Genomic DNA, 19,809 nt, shown 5'->3' with positions numbered 1-19,809 from the left:
GCTAAACGCAGGACGTGTGGGCTAAGCCAGAGGATTCGTAGTTGTAGGTCAACATGTGGGAGATGCGTGGACTCGTCAGATCGTGCGTGCAGGTCCCATTGTCTCGTTCTAGCAGCGTGCATCGCACAATCCTCTCAAGCCAAGTATAGGTCTGAACCTCCTCTTGCGAGCAGACTGACCGACCGAAGCAGGTCAATACGACCGAGCCAAACCACCCACCCGTCTAGTTATTCGGCGTCAAAACACCCCTAAACCGAATATCCCCCTTCTGCATCTTCTCCAGCGCCTCATTCGCCTTCTCCAGAGGAAACTTCTCAACCATACACTTCACATCATGCACCCTCGCAAAAACAATCGTATCCTCCGAGTCTTGAGTCTGACCAGACGGCCAAGCACTAACACTCAACCCCTTCTGAATCATAGAGTTCGTGTCCACCTGCGCCGGTCCATCTGTAGCAGCCAGAACGACGAGTTTACCCAGTGGCCCAAGACCACCGATCAGTTGCGGGATGAGCTTCGAGTTTGGCGCTGTAAGCAGGATGCAGGCTGCGCCGCCGAGGTCCTGGAGTTGCTTGCCGATGTCCCCTTTGCTGCCGTCGATGTAGTCGTGGGCGCCGAGCTTGGTCGCGAAGTCCTTCTTTGTGGAGGAGGAGGAGATGGCGACGGTGCGGTAGCCGGATTTGGCGCAGTATTGGAGGGCTAGGTGGCCTAGCCCGCCGAGACCTGGGAGGGGAATGTCAGTATTCTGCACACAGAAAGGTCTGATGATCGACGTACCTTGCACAGCGACGGTCTCCCCGGGCAAGATCTTCTGCTGTCTCATGGCGTTGAAGACGGTCACACCGGCACATAGTTGAGGTGCGAACTCAGCTGGGTCGACCTCCTTGGGAATGCTGACGACTGCTTCTGTTCGGAGAGTCACGTATTGGCCGTACCCGCCATCTCGGGTGACGCCGTTGATCTGCTCGTTCTCACACATCTGGGCGAGGCCACGACGGCAGGCTTTGCAAGTGTCTATGCGAGAGATGTGGTTAGCACTGTCAGTGATCAAGAGTAGGTGGTTGCTGCTTACTGTCATGACCACCGTGCCATGGTGCTCCGACACGGTCACCTTCCTTCCAGCGCTTTTCGGAGGATGGCACAGCAGCAATTTCACCAATGACTTCGTGGCCTGGGATAATTGGGAAGCTGTTTCCAAAGCCGCCAAAGCCCACTACAGCGTCAGAGTGGCAGACACCGCAGGCTAGGACTTTGACCAGGACCTAGAAGCGTCAGCGCTGCGTGGTGCAGTAGCATGCTGGATAACCGCACTTCTCCATCTTCTGGCAGTTTGAGCTCTCGTTCCTCGAATGACAGAGGCTTGCCGGCTTCCTTGAAGACGCCGACCTTGAAGGTTTTGGGTAGATTGGCAGGCATGATTGTATTTGTGAGTTTCGTGACTAGTTGTGTTGCTTTCTGCATCGGCTACTGATGATGAAGGTTTACTGAGGTGTGCCGGTGTTTGTTTTATAGTCACGACATGTTGTCGTGAAATGCTGAAGCTCATGCATGACATAAGGCTCCATGTGTACGAGCATGGCCTATGGTTGTTGTGCTAGCAGGCAGTTTTATCCGGAGATATCAGACTCGATTTGGCATAAATGGTAAGGGTGGTTTCGGATCTCCAGGGACGACAACCTGATTCGTTCCAGTGAACATTTCCTCCGCACCAGTCCGCACACGCATCGTCTATGATGTGACGTGCTGAACGATCTTAGAAATGTAAACTGTGCGTGGAGACCACATCATGGCTCTACTCACCTATCAAAGTTGCACTGTGACGGATATACTCCTGCTAGCACAGGTTAGCACGTCACCTGATAGGTTGCGGAGGAAATAGCTAGCCAGTTCAGGTAATATGCAACGGCTCGAAATGGTTAAACTCGATTAGCTAAGTCCGAGATATGTTATCGATCATGCTAGAAGCGGAAATATTCTTTTATGCAACTCCGGCTTAGTTGATCAGATTTTCTACTTACGGACGTGCCAGCATGCGTTGTTGAATGTTGTACTTGTGGTGAATGGTGTCTCCTTGATATCTGCTTGAATAGGCAGGGACGTCGGACTTGGTAAATAGCAATTTGCGGTTGCAGTACTGCACAAATCATTCCCAAGTCCACGACGGATTTTGTGGCGGGGGCTGCGACTTTGCTATGCACGTCAGGATATGATAAATCACGAAAATTGCCAGATGCGGTTGTTTGTCGACGCTGGAAGAGGCATGCATAACTCTAGGCCGGCCGCTGATCTGTCAGCCGACAGTGAAGTCTACATATGAGAGTGGTGTGGACTTTGGTAGATTTCTCCTGACCAAGCTGATCTGGTTAGTTGTATTATGGCACGATCGTTATTGCAGGACTCGCAAGAGGACTGCGGGACTGCTGTATATAGCTCGAAATCCACGGCAGAACTCCGTCACCTCTAAGACGCACCATGTGTTGACGTACGTGGATGTAGGGTTCGCCGTTTGCGGTAATATTGCTTCCGGACTCGGCAAGCAATACTGTGCCTGGGCAAGTATCTGATTTGTTGCTAAAGCACGACATCTGTGTTTAGACGACGGATTTGGATGTAGTCCGAGGTTGACAGATCTTTCAAAGCAACTGGAGCGAACAATGGCCTCAGCACAATGCCTGACAGTGTGGTCGAGACCAGAGCTGGTGAGCACAGAGGTGTCCCGCGACCAACCCTATGTTCCGAGCAGACAGCACTGGTTGACAGCTCCGCTCCACCATTGCTCAAAAGTCTGGATGTTGCTATCGGAACTCGTCAGCCAGGACAAGAATTGGTGGTGATACCGAATCATCATGTAGACGATCGACTCCAGCACCTTCATGGCTTCTCTTGAACCAGAAATTGTTTGATGTGAAGAGCATCGTCGGCAGACTCAGGCTCCGAGATAAGGATCAATCACATGATCGACCCCCTGCCTCGCGTTTCGGGCGCGCTCGCCTGAAGAAGTTAGATCCAATCAAAACGGGCGACTATCTCAAAGCTTATGAATTTGAAACATCAGGCGCGTCAGATCTCTTCCTTTTTCATGCATGCGCGCCTGCGCTGCTCACGGGTAGGCACCCCTCTTGTCACAGATTGCTATGCTAGCCTCGGAATGGCTCGTCTTTGCATTCTTGCTACCGCAAGCTCCTGCGGCGACACGCAAGGACGGCGTCGATAGGTATGATGTCGGCTCGGAGGTCTAACCCACTGAAACGTAGCTTCTTCGGTTCGGCTGCAGGAGGGTCAAGAGTAACACCTAGTCTTGCATTCTTTCTGCGACTAAGTTAGAGTAGAGCTTCTCTACGCGTGTTCCTTTCTGTTGCTGCCTTTGCATACTTGCTGGTTCCAGTGCTCACCATTCATTAAGATCGCAGGTTCGACTCATCGCCAACCACACTTGACCAGAACACTACCACTCCTTTCTTTCACCCATAGTAATACGAACAGTACTGACAGCTGCGGTGACTTGCGCAAAGAGCCGGGATAAACAAATTCTGCTACGCAAAGATCATAGTACAATCTCAATCCGAGCTTGACCGTAGCACCTGCCCCGAAGTTCCATTAGTGCTGTCGCGACTTGCAAAGGCAGCAGGAACGATTGTCTGGTTTGTGTTGTGCGGCAGGAACGTGCAAAGGGCAACAAAAACAATACCAACATCAACAACAAACAGTCTCTACAACACCTCACACAACATGCAGTAATACCATATCGACCACAAATCACCACTTGGACAGTATACGTTCAAGATGCAGCTCTTACTACTGCTAGCTGGTTGTCTCGCCCTGGTCACAGCCGCAGATGTCTCTCTATCTGAATTACAGCCTATTGCTCTGTTCTCGGATTCATGTACAGAGGCCTATGATACGCCGATCACCTATTGCGATGATATCCAATTCGCACCCTTTGATGGCTTCTCGACATGCACTCGCGATTGTTGGAGCCAGCTGAATACACTGGTAACCACGATACAGCGGGGTTGTCAGTATGACGGAGCAAAACCAGATACTGTCATAGCCCATGCCTTTCAAGGCGACCTGGCCAATTGGATGTGTGCCAGAGGTCCCTATGCCTCCAGTACTCCCACTGTCGCTAGTGGTACCGCTACAAATGCTAAGGCCACGAGTACCTCAGCCAGTGCTACTTCTACTGCCACTTCCACCTCAAGTTCAGAAACCTCTACAACAGAGAGTTCTAGCACCGAGACCTCAGCCTCCTCCACCGAATCGACATCGACCTCTGTAGCTTCTAGTTCCTCTACCACCTTGTCTACTTCTACCTCAGCTTCCTCGACCTCGACAAGCGCAGAGTCTACATCTGCTGCGCCCTCCTCGACTACTGCACAATCGCGACCAACAAGGACCATCGACTCAACACCCTTCGATCAGACCGTCGCGCTCAATGCAGCCCCTGATGACAAGAAGAAGCAGAGGGATCTACTCATTACCAAAATTGTTGTGCCCACCGTGGTGAGTCTGATCATCCTGGGAATCGGAGGCTGGATGTACTAGGCGTACCACAGAGAAAAGCGAATGAGTCAAAACAATCCGCAAGACCTTGAGAGTGGCTCTGATTCCATGGAGATGACTCGAGATGCAGGTAACAGGGCCAATGGAGATGCTCCAACAAGAGCTGGAAGGGGCACTGCGTTGAACGAACGAGGCACGCCTATACTCCCAAATACAAGGATGCCGAGCTATGGTAGCTGTGATGAAGATAAATCGGGAAGTGTAGCGAAGGACGAGCCGGGGCGCGGTCATCCTCTGAGGCACCAAATTGGGTCGGATGTCCTCGATTTTGGGGACTCTCCATTGATATGGCCTGGACCACTTACCCGCAGACTGCTTGACAAGAAGCGCCGCATGATGTTGTCATGGCTGGGTTCTTCCAAAGCTTGTAGTAGCTCCAGGTCGACTGTCAAACGCAAGGACAGCATTTCAGCTCCTGACACCGCTAGTCGAGTCCAACCTCCTATTCCAAGCATACCACATCACATAATCAACCGTTTCGAGACAAAGCTTGGAGGAGATGGTCCAACACCACTGACAACCAAAGGCAAGACTGTCTTCTCGCTGTTTGGTCTTGATGCCGCACAAGCGGAAGCATCCGCCAATATCGATACAGAGCTGGAAGACTTGACAAACAAACCGGCTAGACCACGGGCGAACGCAATTTCCGTACCGAATGGAAGATCAGAGTTGCTGAAGCAGGTTACTCAGACGGCGGCACCTGATAAGCCTCGATGTTTGTCCATCACCAAGTACTTGGAAGAAATATCCAAGATCGGTGCGAATGGAACCGAGCAATCCGACAGAGCGACAGCCCCGGCTGCAGCCGGATCAGCGACCATAAAGAATGGCGCGGTTCATGGTCCGGGTGAGCTTCAAGACGACGTGCACAAGGCCGCCCTACAGCAACTCAAAACAGAAACATCACCAGGCGCGAACGGCGAATCGATTAGTGACCCATTGCAGCAGCACGCACATGTGATTCCTTCTCAAGATGTCGGGAAGTCGAAGGAGCCGAAGATCAGACAGCACGCCACTGCTGGGATTGCTTCCACCGAGCATGAAATGAACAGGATGATTGAACACAATCCATATCCTTCAACCCCTCGAACCACGCCGGGCAGAACCGATCACGACGCTCCTGCTGTGGTCAAGGCAGTTACAGGCTCGAAACCATTACGAGCGAGTTCGAAGGCCAGATCACCAGCAACACCTCAAAGAGCCAAATCCTCTTCGAAGCCTAAGCAAGTCAAAACAGCTAAGCCCAACGCACCTGACAAATCGAAGGACATGAGCACAGCCACTTCACCTGGCTTCACGGGCATATTACAAGCAGCTGATAAAGGTGCCGTTGCGAGAGTTGGATCGAAGCAGAGGAAGGAACGAGAAGGTGTATGCGCAGGCAAGAGGTAGAATGCTGCTGTTGTGTTGACAGGTTATGACACACATGGCAGATGTCCGAGCGAGTCTGAGTGATGTGTTGGTACCAAATTGGTAGTTCGGGGAGCTATTCTCAAGCTCATCTGAGCCGAAACGACGTTTCAGTTGATATTGGTAGCGTTGGCGGGTGCGGAGCCCACTTTTGGGTTGTGCGTTGATATATTTCTGCTTTGAAGCGCTGGAGTTGTGGCTATTTGTCAATTGATGGCTTGTTTCCATGAGCACTTTTTGCAAACGACATTACAGTGCTGTCTTATTCGATGCAGTCACCTAAGGACATGTGTAGCACCTGCCTTAATCTACATCTTATGATTCTTATTAGCTGACAAATGCCTCTTGAGTCTTTTGGACTGGCAGGAAGGACTTCGCATCCCCAGCCTTGGAGCATGATGCGTACTAACGTTTACTGCAGCCATGACGAATCATACCTAGGTAATCACGTACAGGCACAGCAGGTGGGAAGGAACAACCAAGAGGAGAAGCGCCTGCTTGGCAAAACAGTTCGAAAGTCCTCGCTGCATCGCCTCCAACTCGCTTCAGGTACGGACCTATCATTCCGCCATACTTGTCTGTCTGGAAAGCAGACCAATCACGACCCTCGTCGTTATGCAGCAGCTAGCCAAAAGTCTTCGCTCAGCCTTACAAAGGTCAAAGACTGTTCCCGGCTCACCGTTACCGTTTACTGCTTCGTCAATCTCAATATTACAACAGGGGCTTAAGTAACGACTCAAGCAAGCGCCTCCTCGGGCTCCTTACGCAACGTACTATCTGACCTAGTTGCTTGAGACAGGAGCCTCATATGGCGTGCAATCCATTGCAGCCTTTCGGAGACGGTCATGAAGAGATCAGGTTGGTGCGGGTCACTGGTCGGGATGAGAACGGCTATATCAAATGCTCGATGCGCCACACAATTTTAGGGGAAGTCGAGTACACTGCACTTTCGCATGTCTGGGGCTCAAACAATGCAACATACCTGATAGCAGTTGAGCAGGCGTACCTCTGGATCCGACCGAACTTGTATCATTTCCTCGAACATGCCTGCGAAGAGCTCCGCGAGGTCGATCTGTGGATTGACGCCTTATGCATCAATCAGGACGATATCCTGGAGAAAAATCGTCAGATACCACTTATGGGACAAATCTTCAGCAGAGCCAGGAAAGTTATCGCTTGAGGCTTCACGGTCCAAGCAGTGTCAGTCAGACTTCGGGTCACACAGGCCAAAACCCAAACACTGTCGGTCCGGCCCTATTGGCTGAAGCCGTAGCCGGCGGCGACGGTGCGCCGTGTGGTGACGGGAGGGCACTGGCAGCGTTGACGAGACTGATGGAGCATGATTATTGATCTCGCCTCTGGATCGTTCAGGAGCTCAACCTGGCACGTGACGTTGTCCTTCGCTGGGATGGTCAAGACATTTCCTGGCCAGGACTCAGACGTCTCATTGCTTCCTGGTTTCAGAAGTCCGCTTCGGCTGACTATATCCTCAGGGATTGTGTCCGCAAGTCCGTTAACGCATCATGGAAATATGAAGGTCTGGCAATCTTCAACTTCCTCCGCCACTGGAGCGGACTCATCCCGGACAGTGATGGGCAACTTGATCAATCTACACCTGGCGCTCCACTGTTTGATCTGATCATAAGGCATGGAAGCCACAAATGTGCAGGCCCGCCCGATCATGTTTACGCCTTGCGTGCCTTAGCGACGAATGGCAACCTTGTGACGCCAGATTATTCACGTCCCATGGTCTCTCTACTGTCAGATGTGGTGAGCACCGACATCAAACACAACTCTTTTCCGGATTTGCGAAGGACGGAGCAAATCGGAAAACTTCTAGGCATCACCATCGATGACTGGGTGGATCTCGACATTCGGGCGAAAGAATTTCGAGCAGACTGGGCATCCCGAAGCCCCTTGAAGCATGTGTCGGTCGACTTGTTCCATCTCTGTCCCCGTTGCAAGATTGGTTGGGCGGGCTTTGACGGAAGAAATTTCATCGATGGTGTAGAGAGTTGCGAATCCTTCTTCATAGCTTCCTTGCCAGGCTGTGACCTTCACTTCCTTCTATGCTTCAACAACTTGTCAAGTAGTGTATGCGATATGTCATCAGGTGGAGAAGCCCTAAATGTTGCAGAGCAGAAGCTGACATGGAAATACTCCCTGGCTCGGATGGAACCATCCGGCCTAGTCCACCTCATGGACTTGTTGTTGCGTGTCAACCCTGAGTTCCGTTACAGATGCGACGATAACCAGGTATCAATGCGCTTTCCGAGCTGGGTGGCGTTACATCAATCGTTCAAGGCAGGGTGGGAAGCACACCGAGATTGGCATTACTTTAACATCTTCCACCGACCCTGCAAGTCGCGCGGACCCTGATGGCATCAAGTCAGATCAACGACCTCTACAGTATCACTAGCCACCGCCAGCCTATTCCCCTTACCACTCCCTCCTTTTGCCTTCCCATCTGTCTAGGACGCTTGTTCGAGTCCTTGCTCATGGACGGTTGGCGTGTCATCGGCTCACTGAAAATAGCCATGTTGAGACGTCTAGGATCTAGGCTTAGTGGCTCGAGATGCTCCACTTTCTGTGTCCTCTGCTTTGCATTCGAGGCTACTTACGGGGCTGGTAGCGACTTGCGACAACGGTGGCAGACGATCTGCTGCTTAAGCCAACGTCGGGCTAGTCACAATGGTAATGTTGGTGCGTGACGCATAGCGTTCTTCAGTCGACTTCGTGGTATTCTTATGCCTGCGAAGCTAGAATTGACCATCAACGGCTATTGCTGTGCGTGGGGTGCAATTTTGACATGTTCGCTCTCACGCGACTCCCACAAAGCCGTCCTCGGGTTTGCTTCCTTGGCGAAGAGACCCGACAGAGCAAATCACCTGGAGGACATGCGTGGCTGCATGGGCATCCACCACGCACGCTGAGATTTTCTCTCGAGACCGTAACGAACTTTTCGAGCGACGTGGCCTCAACATTGGCAGAAGTTTAATCTGGCGATGCACGACCACGCCAGCATTGAATGCAGTGTGTGATGTGGAAGAAGTGTAAGCACCTTTCCGTCAACAAGCCTGACGACTGGCTGACACTTCTATCTGGAAACTGCCTATCGAGAAAAACAGGAGAGCATTCGCTTAAAGGCCTGCCCAAACATCGAATGGATATCAAGTCAGATCAACGACATCGATGCCTGTATTCGATCCGCCTGTTCCTGACCCAGAGATATTCTCCTTGCCCTTGGCCTCGGGAGCGCTGCCGTCGTTAATTCCCGCAGCTTTCTGGCGCTTGCTTGTGCTTCGTGTGCTGGATTATCGGCCGCGTGTGGATACGAGTTGACGTGAATATTTGCCAACGGGGATCGACTGGAGCTGATCTCATCTGCTTTGCGTTTGTGGCTGTCGCCCTCTATCGACGCCCCTTGAGTTGTTGAGAGCGGCATTGTCACCGGTCCGCCTTGGACTGAGCCTGTAGGCGGAGGCAGGAGTCGATGCAAACCTGGTAGCGCAGAGGTTGTGGTGTCTGGAATGTTCAGGGGCTTATGAGGGTGTCGGCGAACTTTTTGTCGATGAATGATGGCAAATCGGACTCAGTGACAGTGACTGTGTCAGAAACAGCCTCTGTGGCGGCATGCGACTGTTCATTTTCTTGATTTTCGTTTCCGAATCGTGCAGATGAGTTCGTCGTGCTCGGAGTGATCTTGATCAGCTTTTTGTCGTCCACAGAGGCGAGATTGTGGTCAGAGCCGGTTGCCTCCAACGAGATAATACCACCTCGGTGCTGAATCGTCCTTTCCAAATGCTCTCTCGCGCCGCGTCCCAGGCTTTCGGAGAGCATGAACCGATGCTGCGACAAGCTTTGTGTCCAACAACCATGCAAGAAGCTTTGGGCCTGCGCCTTATCCGCCGACATCAATACATCATACAAGCCGCCGAAAATCTGTTCTTTCGATCTCTGCCGCTGTATCTCCACCGCCATATTGACATTCGCTCTGTAAATATTATTCCTAGACTCCCACTGCTGATGGTCATACACATACCGACCATTCGTCTTCTCGAGCTTCATCTCGTACGTCCGTGGTCGGCTCCTCACATCAGATCGCGTGAGTATCATGTCGTGATCTGGGATGGTGTTGAGCATTTGCACGGCGTGAGCGCGTTGAGTATTATCCCATCCTGCACTCGTGAAGCTGATTTCGGTGGCACTGCCAAGGAAACGGTTTAGCTTTGAGCATGTCGCGCAGCGTGCGGTTGGCGTTGATGCGTAGGGGCATTGGGTTATTAGGGGTCGATGTAGGTCGTTGTTGGGTTGGGGTTCGGGGCCGATATCGATGGCGAGGTAGATGGCCAGTATGATCGAATTGAGAAGATTGAGGAGACGTGCTTGTTCTGGGTGTTTGTTCGCTAGGTCTGCGAGGGTTGGTGTGTAGTATATTGAGGCTGAGGCGAGGCCACCCGGCATGTGCATACGTGGCGTTGGCAACAATGCGTAGATGAACGGCTCGAGCTGTGCGGGGTGGGTGTCGAGGATGTCTTTGACGAGGACTGCGATGCTGAGGCTGCAGATGTCTTCGTGGAGCCATTTCTGGATTGATATGTCTAGCGTGATGGCCGTGAGACATTCGTCACCACGGTTGGTTTCTGCGTGTTGTAATAGGAGTTTGAAGAGTTCGTAGACGGTCGTCAGGGGGACAAGCGGCTGTCGTAGTGATTCGAGGCATGCTTCGACTGTGCCGCTCTTGCCGTCTTGTGTCAGTTCGACAAGCAAAGTTAGGATGTTGAGTGGTGGAGTTGCCTTCATGACTTCGCCGCTAGCAATGGCGTTCATGAAGAAGTTCTCTAACCACTGGTGCAGCTTCTCGTGGGTAGGAGCAACCACTGTCGACCGTTCCGCAGGCGAACCAGCCTGAGTACTGTCAAGTGTGGAGGCCTGGTCTGGACCATCCTGAACATAGGAAGAGTATTGCTTGGAGAGTGCTTTGAGGCACTCGTGTATTTCTAGTACCCCTCGATCCGCCGGTAATATCTTCTCGAGGGCATGACTGACTTTCTCTAGACCAAGACGTGTGATAATCGCCATAGCGTCGACTAGACCCTTCTTGTTGTCCGTGAACTTACCTAGGTCTGGCTTCCACAGTTCCATCGACTTCAGGAGGAGGTCATCACAAGTACGCCGGTTTGCGCTCAGAGCAGTCTCTATAACGACCTTGATGGTATTCCTCTCATCCTGGCCGCCAGCTTCTTGATCACGAGCACGGTCACATTTCTCCTGGGACATCTCAAGCTTGTGAAGCATAACTTTGCACAGCCGAAACCAGTGGTCGTAATCTTCTTGCCTGTGGCTGCTCAGCCATGTGTCCCATGCTCCTCTGATCATCGCTACGCGACCGTCTGCAGCTTCAGACCAGAAATTGTTGACGAGGAAATCGGCAAGCCTGCTGTCTGGTATCAGAACCAACGCGCTGTCGCTGTAGGTGTACGTCTTGTAATCATCTTCCTCCATATCATCCTCGTCGTCAGAATCACTATCTGGGTCCCTCTCGAACCAGTCGGGGCCGAGAAAGTCAATGCCTGGTGTGTCGTAGACCTCGAGATTGCTGATTTCAGCACCCGTCGCGTCAACAAGGCGTATATCAGTCTGGTCCTCATCGTAGTGGGTCATGTCCTTGTAGGTCGTTCCTCGAACGTAGCCATAGTGAGTTTCCAACCGGCCCTCCACCTTTCTACGAGTGCTCAGGAAGTACAAGCTGCAGGCCGTTTCGTCGCATGCCTGAGTAAGGACCTGGAAACTGGTGCGATCGATAGGCTTAAGAGCGTCAGCTGAGAAAGTGTCGTAGTACTGAGAGAGCTTATGGATCACAAAGCTTTGTGTAGAGTCGTCCTTTAAGTCCGCAGTCCAGTTAATGAGCAATTTTTGTAATTTGTGAACTTTGCTATTCCTGGACTTGATGGTTGGTTTTGGAGAGGGGCTTTGCCACACGACATCGTACAGTAACGCAGCAAAGACACCTTTCTCATGTGACACAGCACATCCTTCTCCATCCAGCCACACCCTTGTTGTCGTGGAGAATAAATCTGCTTCCCTGATCACGTAAGACGCAGAGCTCTTGCTCTCGCTGTTCCGCATGATATGACAAGTACCACAGTCCGATGGTAGTGTCACCATGAATGTAGCGAAGGCGCTGCCAGTGCGCTCCTCAAAATCATCGCACAGCGTATCTTGTGTGCTTGAACTTGAGAAGTACAACCGCATGTTGGCCAAGGAGCACGGTTCCGTGATAGCAAGTTCTTGCAAAGCGTCGTCTTTGAGCTTGTTAACATACGCGGGCCAGACAGGATTCCGGACCTCGAACTGCTTCGAGTCAAAGAAGATGCAACCCTCTTCGTCGAGTTCCTTGATCCATCGCTTCTTGTCACGTTCCTAGAAGTGGTCGATCTCGGTGGACGATAACGGCAGGCGGAGCCAATCGTAGCCTTTCAGATAGATGCCAGGGTTGATTGGATTCTGATGTTGCGAGGTAAAATGCGATGCACCGGAGTAGTCTTCGGATGCTAGCAGCTTCGTGATGCGGGCATGTATACTTGCGGCATCGTGCCTCCCAATATCCTCGTCGTCGTCACCATCGTCGGAGAGCTCGACGACATTGTGTTCGTCGTCTTCATCATTGCTGCTCGGAGCATTAGGCTCATCATCGACGAGGTCGCGATCGCTTTCGCTCTCTGCCTCGCTCATTGTTGATTGGCGAGGTTCAATGGATGCGAAAGTACGTCCTAATGACAGTCAACGCGCTGTACGCCTTAGTGCTTTACTAGCGTGTTATGCCTTCACCCCAAAAACTAGCGTGCCAAGAGCGGAAACAGGCATTTTATGCTGTCGGTCCAATCTCAAATCAGTCGAGGCAACAGGGTCAATGTTTCCGCAAGACATCTTATAAATAGTCTCAGTAGGAAATTATCGGTGTTGCAGCCACGAACGGGATACAACTATGTTCGTGTGATGCTGATAAACAATTTCATAGCAAGGGGGACGCATGGCATACGGACGTACACGACGTGGGTGGAGGAACCAAATAATCGGAACTTGGGTGGGCGTTAGAGGGTTGATGCGTACCGTATGGCATGTATCGCTAGCTATCGTGCCGGTCGCCGAAAGGCCGCAAAGCAAAGCTCAGGTGTTGGACGACAGTACCGCTTTGCCGCACCATAGCTTCTAAGAACCCTCTGTCACGGGAATGCTAGGCTCCAGCGAGAACCAATTGGACACTTCTGAAGCCTCGGGGCACCACCGCAGCAAGCAAAAGACCGCCGTCGGCACTCTTGCTCCCTCCGAAATCCGTGAGAACTGCTCGGTCACACGAAATGTGTGCAAAGTCCAAATCGGTATCCCAGGGGCACGTCTGTGCCGCGTACATGCCAACCACTAATGCTGATATGATCCGACAAATCTCGAACCGGTTTTGAAGTGCTTCAACACGCTATATCAGCCTGAGGTTCATCGTCCTGGGGCACGCCCGCACTCTGTAAGGCTGTTCGGTGAAACCAATCTCGATCGCAAAAATGCGAACAGGAGCCCGATTTGAAGACCTGCGACCGACAGCTCAAATCTGGATTTCGTGTTTCTGGAGCACGCCAGTACTCCGAAGTGTCACACCTTGATATGGCACTTGTTGAGATTTGAGTCTCGAGCATGCTTGTGCACACATACCTCTGGTGTTCTCGAGCCTTAATTTTGAGATGTGTTTCCATAACGGCGCCCTCCTGGACGTAGATACCGTAGGATTAGCAGAGGAAGCGCGAAAAGCAAGGTAGGGACCAGTTTGAATCGAGGCCATGCTCATTGAACTCCTATACATGCTTGCCAGTGGCAGCGGGGTATCATATGCATCATAACGGGAAAACGAACCAGCTCATCAAGCTCCTTGCAATCTGCAAATCTCAGATCATGTTACAATTCCTGGCCACTCAAATGCATAACGTCTGCTCTGCAAATCCTTGTCAAACATTTTGTACACCTATTGCACAAACTCCAAAACGTTGTTACACTTAACGTTCAAAGTCCGCATCAGGATCGCCGTCGGTACTCGCACTTCTGCTACGCCTCTGCTGCTGCACATTCTTCCTTGGTCGGCCTCTTGGTCGCTTAGTCGGTGTAGTTCCTGGTGTAGCGCTGAGCTTCCTCTTTCGTCCGCTAGGCGTCATGCTCATCTTCATCGTTGATGCATCCATATCAACGGCAGTGTCCATTCCACCAGGTATATCGTCAGCCATATCGAAGTCCTCGTCGACACTCATGGCAGCGACGAAGTCCTTGCACAATTGCACCGATGCCGAGTCATCGTCCAGAGCGGCAACGATGCTGTTGCTCTTTGTCCAAAGCTTCTCGCCTGTAATGCCATGGACCTTTGTGGGGCTCTTGCTGGTCTCCTTCGCTTGCTTGTTGTTCAACATTGCTGTTCGGACATCACGGCCAATTCCGTACTGCCGGAGGAGGTGAGATCGCGTCTCGATCATGAGCATGAGAGTCGCCGCTGCTGAGCTGAGTCGCTTGAGTTCGAGGATGAGTGCTGGATCAATGCTCTTTGTTTCCATAGTGGTCGGTTCGAGGCCAAGTTCTGAGTTGCCAGAGACCTGTGTGTGGACGACCAGATCAGGATACTGCATTTGAGCTGCTTCGATGGCCTGAGCAATCTCACCACCACTTTTGCTATATGCTAGCTCGAGCTGGAGGATAACGTGGAGAAGTTCATCCATCTTCTTGTAGTCGAAGAATGCAATGTTTTGGACGACAAAGCGCGTGAAAGCAACGTGGTCAAGTGGCACTGGCGACCTGTCGGAGCTTAACGTGTCGATAGTCATTCGTGACACAAGGCCACTCAAGAACTTCTTCACATACTTGCTGTTGCTCATCGTGATAATCTCAAAGCACTGTCCAAGCTTGGCTCGGAACCCTGCTTGCCCTGTCTGTATAGCACCACAAGGACCTTCGCCGACACCAGCCTGGTACTTGAAAGCTTGAACGATTGCCGACATGTACTCCCTCTCGCAGTGAGACTCATGCTGCTGGTGAAGAAGCTGTTGGGCTTTGTGGCCGATCACGGCGATCTGCTGATCTGTGCTTGTGCCAAATGCGACGAAGGCTCCCAGACATTGCTTTGGATGAATGAGACCTTGATGCGAGATACTAGCAAGCGTTCTCGCAGATGGCAAAGCATTAGCGGATGCCTCGGACAATGAGATGCAGAGTACAGCGTCCACGACATTCATCGTGATTGCTGAGATGGCACTGTCCTGATCCCGAGACTTGGCGGTGCCACCCATTTGTTTCAATGCCTGCTCATCGTCCTCTTCTGCCTTGTCTGACTTCTCCTTGGAGGCAGCTCGCGCCGCATATAGCTCATCAAAGATATTCAATACTGCCGCTTGAAGTCTAGACCGGTCAGAGCCGGCCGAGTCTAGAGATGGTTTGAGGACATCAAATAGTGTCTTGGTGATCTCAGGGTCGTTGAAAAGAGCCGGAGAGGCCTGGCAGATCGAACCCACACTTTCGAGGGCGACTTCTCGTAGTGCCAGAGGTCGTTCAACAGCAGTAATAGGCAACAACGTGGTGGCTAGATGAGCGGACACCAATGAAGCTCGAACGTTGGGCACCGCCTTTGCAAATGCTTCCGTGTGACTATCGAGATCAAGATGTTTACCCATCGCTCCCAGAATCCGGACTAGCTTAACCTTGCCATCAACCGGGATTGCTTTTACTTTGCCGTCGGTCGACGTGTCAGGTGACTGCAGCCCAGTGAGAATTGACTTCGAGAATCCGAAGAAGCGATCAGTGTTATGCAGGACACCATCAATGGTCGACAAGCATTGGAAGATTGCATCCAGTTCCAGTCTTCCAGGCATCTTGGTGATTGCCTTCATCAGGTTGTCTTGAGTCTGCTTCAGCAAGCTCTTGTATGTTTCTGGGAGAAAGGGTAGCACCAGACGGCAAATTTCTACAGCTGATCTGAACATGAACGTGGATTCACCGGGTCTGGCATCGAGATATATTTGCAGCTTCGAAAGATGGACCGCGGGCACCAGTCTGGGATCTGCCTCAGCAAGAGCAGTCAGGACTAGAAGCGGTGATTCGACCTTTTCAGTCGAGATGACCTTCTCGAAGAGTGCCTCGACGAGTTTGGCGCATAATCGATGGTTGTTGCTTCGACCTTTGCTGTCCGCGCGAAGAAGTGAAGCGAAGAACTTCTTGAGCATAGGGAGGTAGTGCTCTGACACACAATTCATCAAATGCGAGGACAAATCTTCCACAGCGACTTTGGCAGCGGCACTGTTCTCGTCGACTGCAAGATCGGTGAGAGCTGGCTTTATCAATATATCCTGCAACGTTTGCTCTGTCAACGAAACTATCGAATCTTCGGGGTCGTTGAGCCTGAGCAAGAACCGGAGAACGATCGCCTTTCTTGTGAACGCTTTATGCTCCTGCAGGTAAATCTCCTTTAGGTGCCCGATTGATCGTTTCTGGACTCCAATTTTTTCGTCGCAGGTACAGTCTAGAAGGCGCCTCATACCCTTCTCTTGAAGCACGCCGCCTCTTGGGATAACAAATCGTGCTATCAGCGACAACGCTGAGTCGCGCACCATTGCGGAATCGTCTGAAGCACATCTGAACACATCTTCGGCTATTGTAGCATCACGATCTAGCAACGATGAGTCGATCTCAAGGATCGAAGCCACGCTCTTCAGACTCCGGCTTCTGACTTGAGCCTGGTCACTGGTCACTGAGGATGACAAAGCCTTGACCATGGCTGTCAGTCTGCGACAAAAGCCCGAGTTGAGGACGCACAATAGATATGCTGCTTCAGCGGTGTCTCTAGACACATCCATACCGAGACTGTGACTCTCAGACATGCTTGACGCCAACAGCTGAAGGACATGTTCGGTAACGTCACTAAGATCGCAGTCAGTCTTGCCTTTGAGGGCATCTGACACTAGTCTGGCGAAATATGCGATGAAGTACCCTCGGGCACTTTGCTGATGCAACGTAACTTTTCCTGTCAGGTCGCCCAGATGTTCAATTACCATCGAGAACGGTCCCCTCAATGAGATGAGATCTGGTCCCGAGATTCCGCCAGCTTCCGCATGTATTTGAGCCAACCTCACAAGCTCGGTGGAAGCTTTCGAATTGTCCGAGCGAAGAGAGTTGCTTATGGTGCTGGACTTGACTCTGAGCTTCGAGATCGCTGAAGCCATAGTGCCGAGCGACTCTAATGCCATATTCTTTGCTGACGCAGTTTTCTCGTTCTCGGCGAGATCTAGCATCTTGACGACCAGTACATTGAGCAGAATTTCAGCTGAGGGCCATTCATAGTTTTCGAGAACATTGATCAGATCTTCGACCAACAGATCCAGGATGCTGCGATACGGCGAATCGCCGGTCTTTGTGGTTTTGGAAGCTCTGTTTACCAGGTAGAGGACGATTTTCTGCGCCTCTCTGTAGGCTGGCGTAAAAAGCTGTCCAACTTTCAAGTTCAACCGGGCGACAGAGTCAGCCGTCTCGGCTACCTCGTCCATCTCATCATCTTCATCACTCTCTGCCATTTCTTCAATCATTTCTTCGTCGGCAGAATCAGATGTGTTCGTCCTATGAGTTTTTGGCTTGTGCTTGCGACGCTGCTTGTCAGGTACGTGAAGCGCAGTAGTCTGAACCAATTGCATGAACAAGGCAGATATGAGCTGGATTGACTTGCCATCTCCGGCTCGGAAGGTCCGAGCGCTACGACTTGTCGATGGTAACTTGTCCAGAGAGGACAAAATCTCGTCCAGGATCGCCTCACGTTCACGAGCAAACCGTGCGTACATTTTGGACAAGCTTGCCATAGCACTCTTCCGGAAGTTCTCGTAAACCTGCAAGCCAAGCACTGAGTTCTTCTCGCTCGTAGCATTCTGAACGAAAACCAGCTTCGCGGCCAAGAACTCGATAGTGTTCACGCACGACTCACCGCCTTTGACATCAAAACATGCAGTAGCCATCAGCTCCAGTAATCTTCGGGAAGAATTTAGTAGTAGCCTGATGCTCTCCGTTTCGGAAGATGCTTGCTTGAACAAGGTGCTGTCCTTCGCATCAGGCCGGGCTTCAATGACCGGAACCAGGCAACTTTCAAGGACGTTAACAAGGCCATTTGCAGACCATCTCAGTAGATCAGGGGACAATAATGCTTCTTGCTGTGGGTTTCCGAGCATAATGTAGATGACTGCAATTGCAGCGCACAAGCTATTGTTAGCTCTTAGCATGCTGCTCCGCCACAGATCGTGCTCCTGGTCAGCATGATTGTCTGATCGAATGTTGATGGTTTGAGCCCGCTCAATCGAAGACTCGCAGATCTGCTGCAGCCTACGCAATTCTTCAACAGGGACATCACGTAATCTCTGAAGACTCAGCAGCTTCCGCATCATCTCTCTGAGTTTGTCCAAAGTTCTCAAGTTGAGAGTCAGGCCATCTTCAGCTTCGTTGTCGGAAGACTCGAAATACTCCTCGCTCTTAGCATTCAGAATATTGCCTCCGGAAGCATCAACACGATCTTGGCCTTCGAATATGTCGGTGAGCAGGTCTTGGAAGGACTGGAGTGCCTCGTCTGACTGCTGTCTCTGGGTTGTGGTACCTCCAAAGTTGTCACCATCGTGGCTGACTTTCCTTCGTTTCGGCGAGTGCTGGATCGTAACATAGTCTTCCCTCCGATAGGTAGGCGGAGGAGCAAGTATCTGCACAATCAGTCCTCCATTTGGCTGCTTTTGAAGCGGTTGTGACCTCGGAATCTCTTGTTGAACGGATTGTGTTCGTGCAATGGGGGAAGTCGAATCGGCTGGAGTCGGCAGACGTTGGTTGCTGGAGTGCTTCGGGGTATGCACGACAACAGTATCGTTCTCCTTGTCTCCAGGTGGAGTGGGATATCTATAACCGATCTTGGTCATACTGAGAACGGATCTGGCCAGAGGACTCAAGCCTAGATCTGCTAGATTGACAGCAGGTGCGGGCGATGCGGAGGGAGGAGTGGGCGGAAGCTGGAAGTCACTACAGGGTCTAGGTCAGTAGGGGTCCTAACATGATCGGGACAGGCACCATTACATGTGAGTTGCGCCTTGATTCAGCAATGCAGCTATCTGATTCCTGATGACAGGCTGTAGATCTTGCTGCTGCAAAAGTGTTTGAGCCTGCTTTCGCTCGCTTGATGTTGCGATGCGCCCATTTTCACGGACTCTCGAAACTTCTGGTACTGGTATACGATCGACTGCTGGCAATATTGACGTGGTAAAAGGAGTGAATTGAAGAGCCTTGTCAGCCGATAGGCCAGGAATGGTGTTCATGTGGTTAGCATTCGGTCTGTGAGGAGCCGGCGGCACGTTGACCTGGATAAGAGGCCGGGCTGCCATCTTGGAGGTATTTGCATACTAGGGAGTAGCACGTGAATGATGCCGCGTCTGCGGGAGTCGTTGAACCGTGAACAGAAGTAAAGTGAAAGTGAAGCAGCACTGAGTGCACCTTCCGAAAGCAATCGCAAACATGCGGTAGGTATGCGAAGTGACAGCCTTGAGGCCTGGTCGCGATAAGCGTATCTTAGCGTGATCTGCGGCGTTCCTGCCTTAGCGCCATAATTTCTAGATGAGATTCAAGTTGCGAACTTGAAAGGCAGGTCAGGCGCTCCTTCCTACCACGTTCCCACCGTGTCGCCTAATAGACGATTCTGTAAAGTGACTTCAAGATGGTCGCAATTGGCAGCATGCTATTTTGCGAGCATTGTGGCTCCCTTATGCCACGTACAACAGGCGCAACAACCGACCAGAT

At 51.6% G+C, this 19,809-nt stretch overlaps 5 protein-coding genes across 5 annotated transcripts; 1 reads left to right on the top strand and 4 right to left on the bottom strand.

Moving 5' to 3' along the window:
• Positions 1-223: 223 nt before the first annotated feature.
• PMZ80_001663 (uncharacterized protein) lies at positions 224-1,416 on the bottom strand (the record flags this gene model as incomplete). Its single annotated transcript, XM_064870105.1, has 4 exons — positions 224-723; positions 778-1,014; positions 1,073-1,262; positions 1,312-1,416. The coding sequence occupies 4 exons, from the start codon at positions 1,414-1,416 to the stop codon at positions 224-226; spliced, it is 1,032 nt and encodes a 343-aa protein (XP_064735602.1).
• Positions 1,417-3,783: 2,367 nt separating this feature from the next.
• PMZ80_001662 (uncharacterized protein) lies at positions 3,784-5,955 on the top strand (the record flags this gene model as incomplete). The annotated part of the gene is made up of 2 exons (XM_064870104.1): positions 3,784-4,503; positions 4,546-5,955. 2 exons carry the CDS (start codon positions 3,784-3,786, stop codon positions 5,953-5,955), a joined length of 2,130 nt encoding a protein of 709 aa, XP_064735601.1.
• A 3,552-nt stretch (positions 5,956-9,507) lies between these two features.
• Positions 9,508-12,228, bottom strand: PMZ80_001661 (uncharacterized protein; the record flags this gene model as incomplete). The annotated part of the gene is made up of 1 exon (XM_064870103.1): positions 9,508-12,228. The coding sequence occupies one exon, from the start codon at positions 12,226-12,228 to the stop codon at positions 9,508-9,510; it is 2,721 nt and encodes a 906-aa protein (XP_064735600.1).
• Positions 12,229-12,396: 168 nt separating this feature from the next.
• On the bottom strand, positions 12,397-12,708 carry PMZ80_001660 (uncharacterized protein; the record flags this gene model as incomplete). Its single annotated transcript, XM_064870102.1, has 1 exon — positions 12,397-12,708. One exon carries the CDS (start codon positions 12,706-12,708, stop codon positions 12,397-12,399), a length of 312 nt encoding a protein of 103 aa, XP_064735599.1.
• Positions 12,709-14,018: 1,310 nt separating this feature from the next.
• On the bottom strand, positions 14,019-19,397 carry SCC2 (Sister chromatid cohesion protein 2; the record flags this gene model as incomplete). The annotated part of the gene is made up of 2 exons (XM_064870101.1): positions 14,019-19,038; positions 19,093-19,397. The coding sequence occupies 2 exons, from the start codon at positions 19,395-19,397 to the stop codon at positions 14,019-14,021; spliced, it is 5,325 nt and encodes a 1,774-aa protein (XP_064735598.1).
• Positions 19,398-19,809: the final 412 nt, after the last annotated feature.

This window comes from Knufia obscura (genome assembly GCF_036327395.1).
Source record: "Knufia obscura strain CCFEE 5817 isolate CBS 148926 chromosome Unknown scaffold_1, whole genome shotgun sequence".
In the NCBI taxonomy this organism is placed as follows: Eukaryota; Fungi; Ascomycota; class Eurotiomycetes; order Chaetothyriales; family Trichomeriaceae; genus Knufia; species Knufia obscura.
The sequence above is the reverse complement of the archived record's forward strand: the minus strand, read 5'-3'. Positions and strand labels throughout refer to the sequence as shown.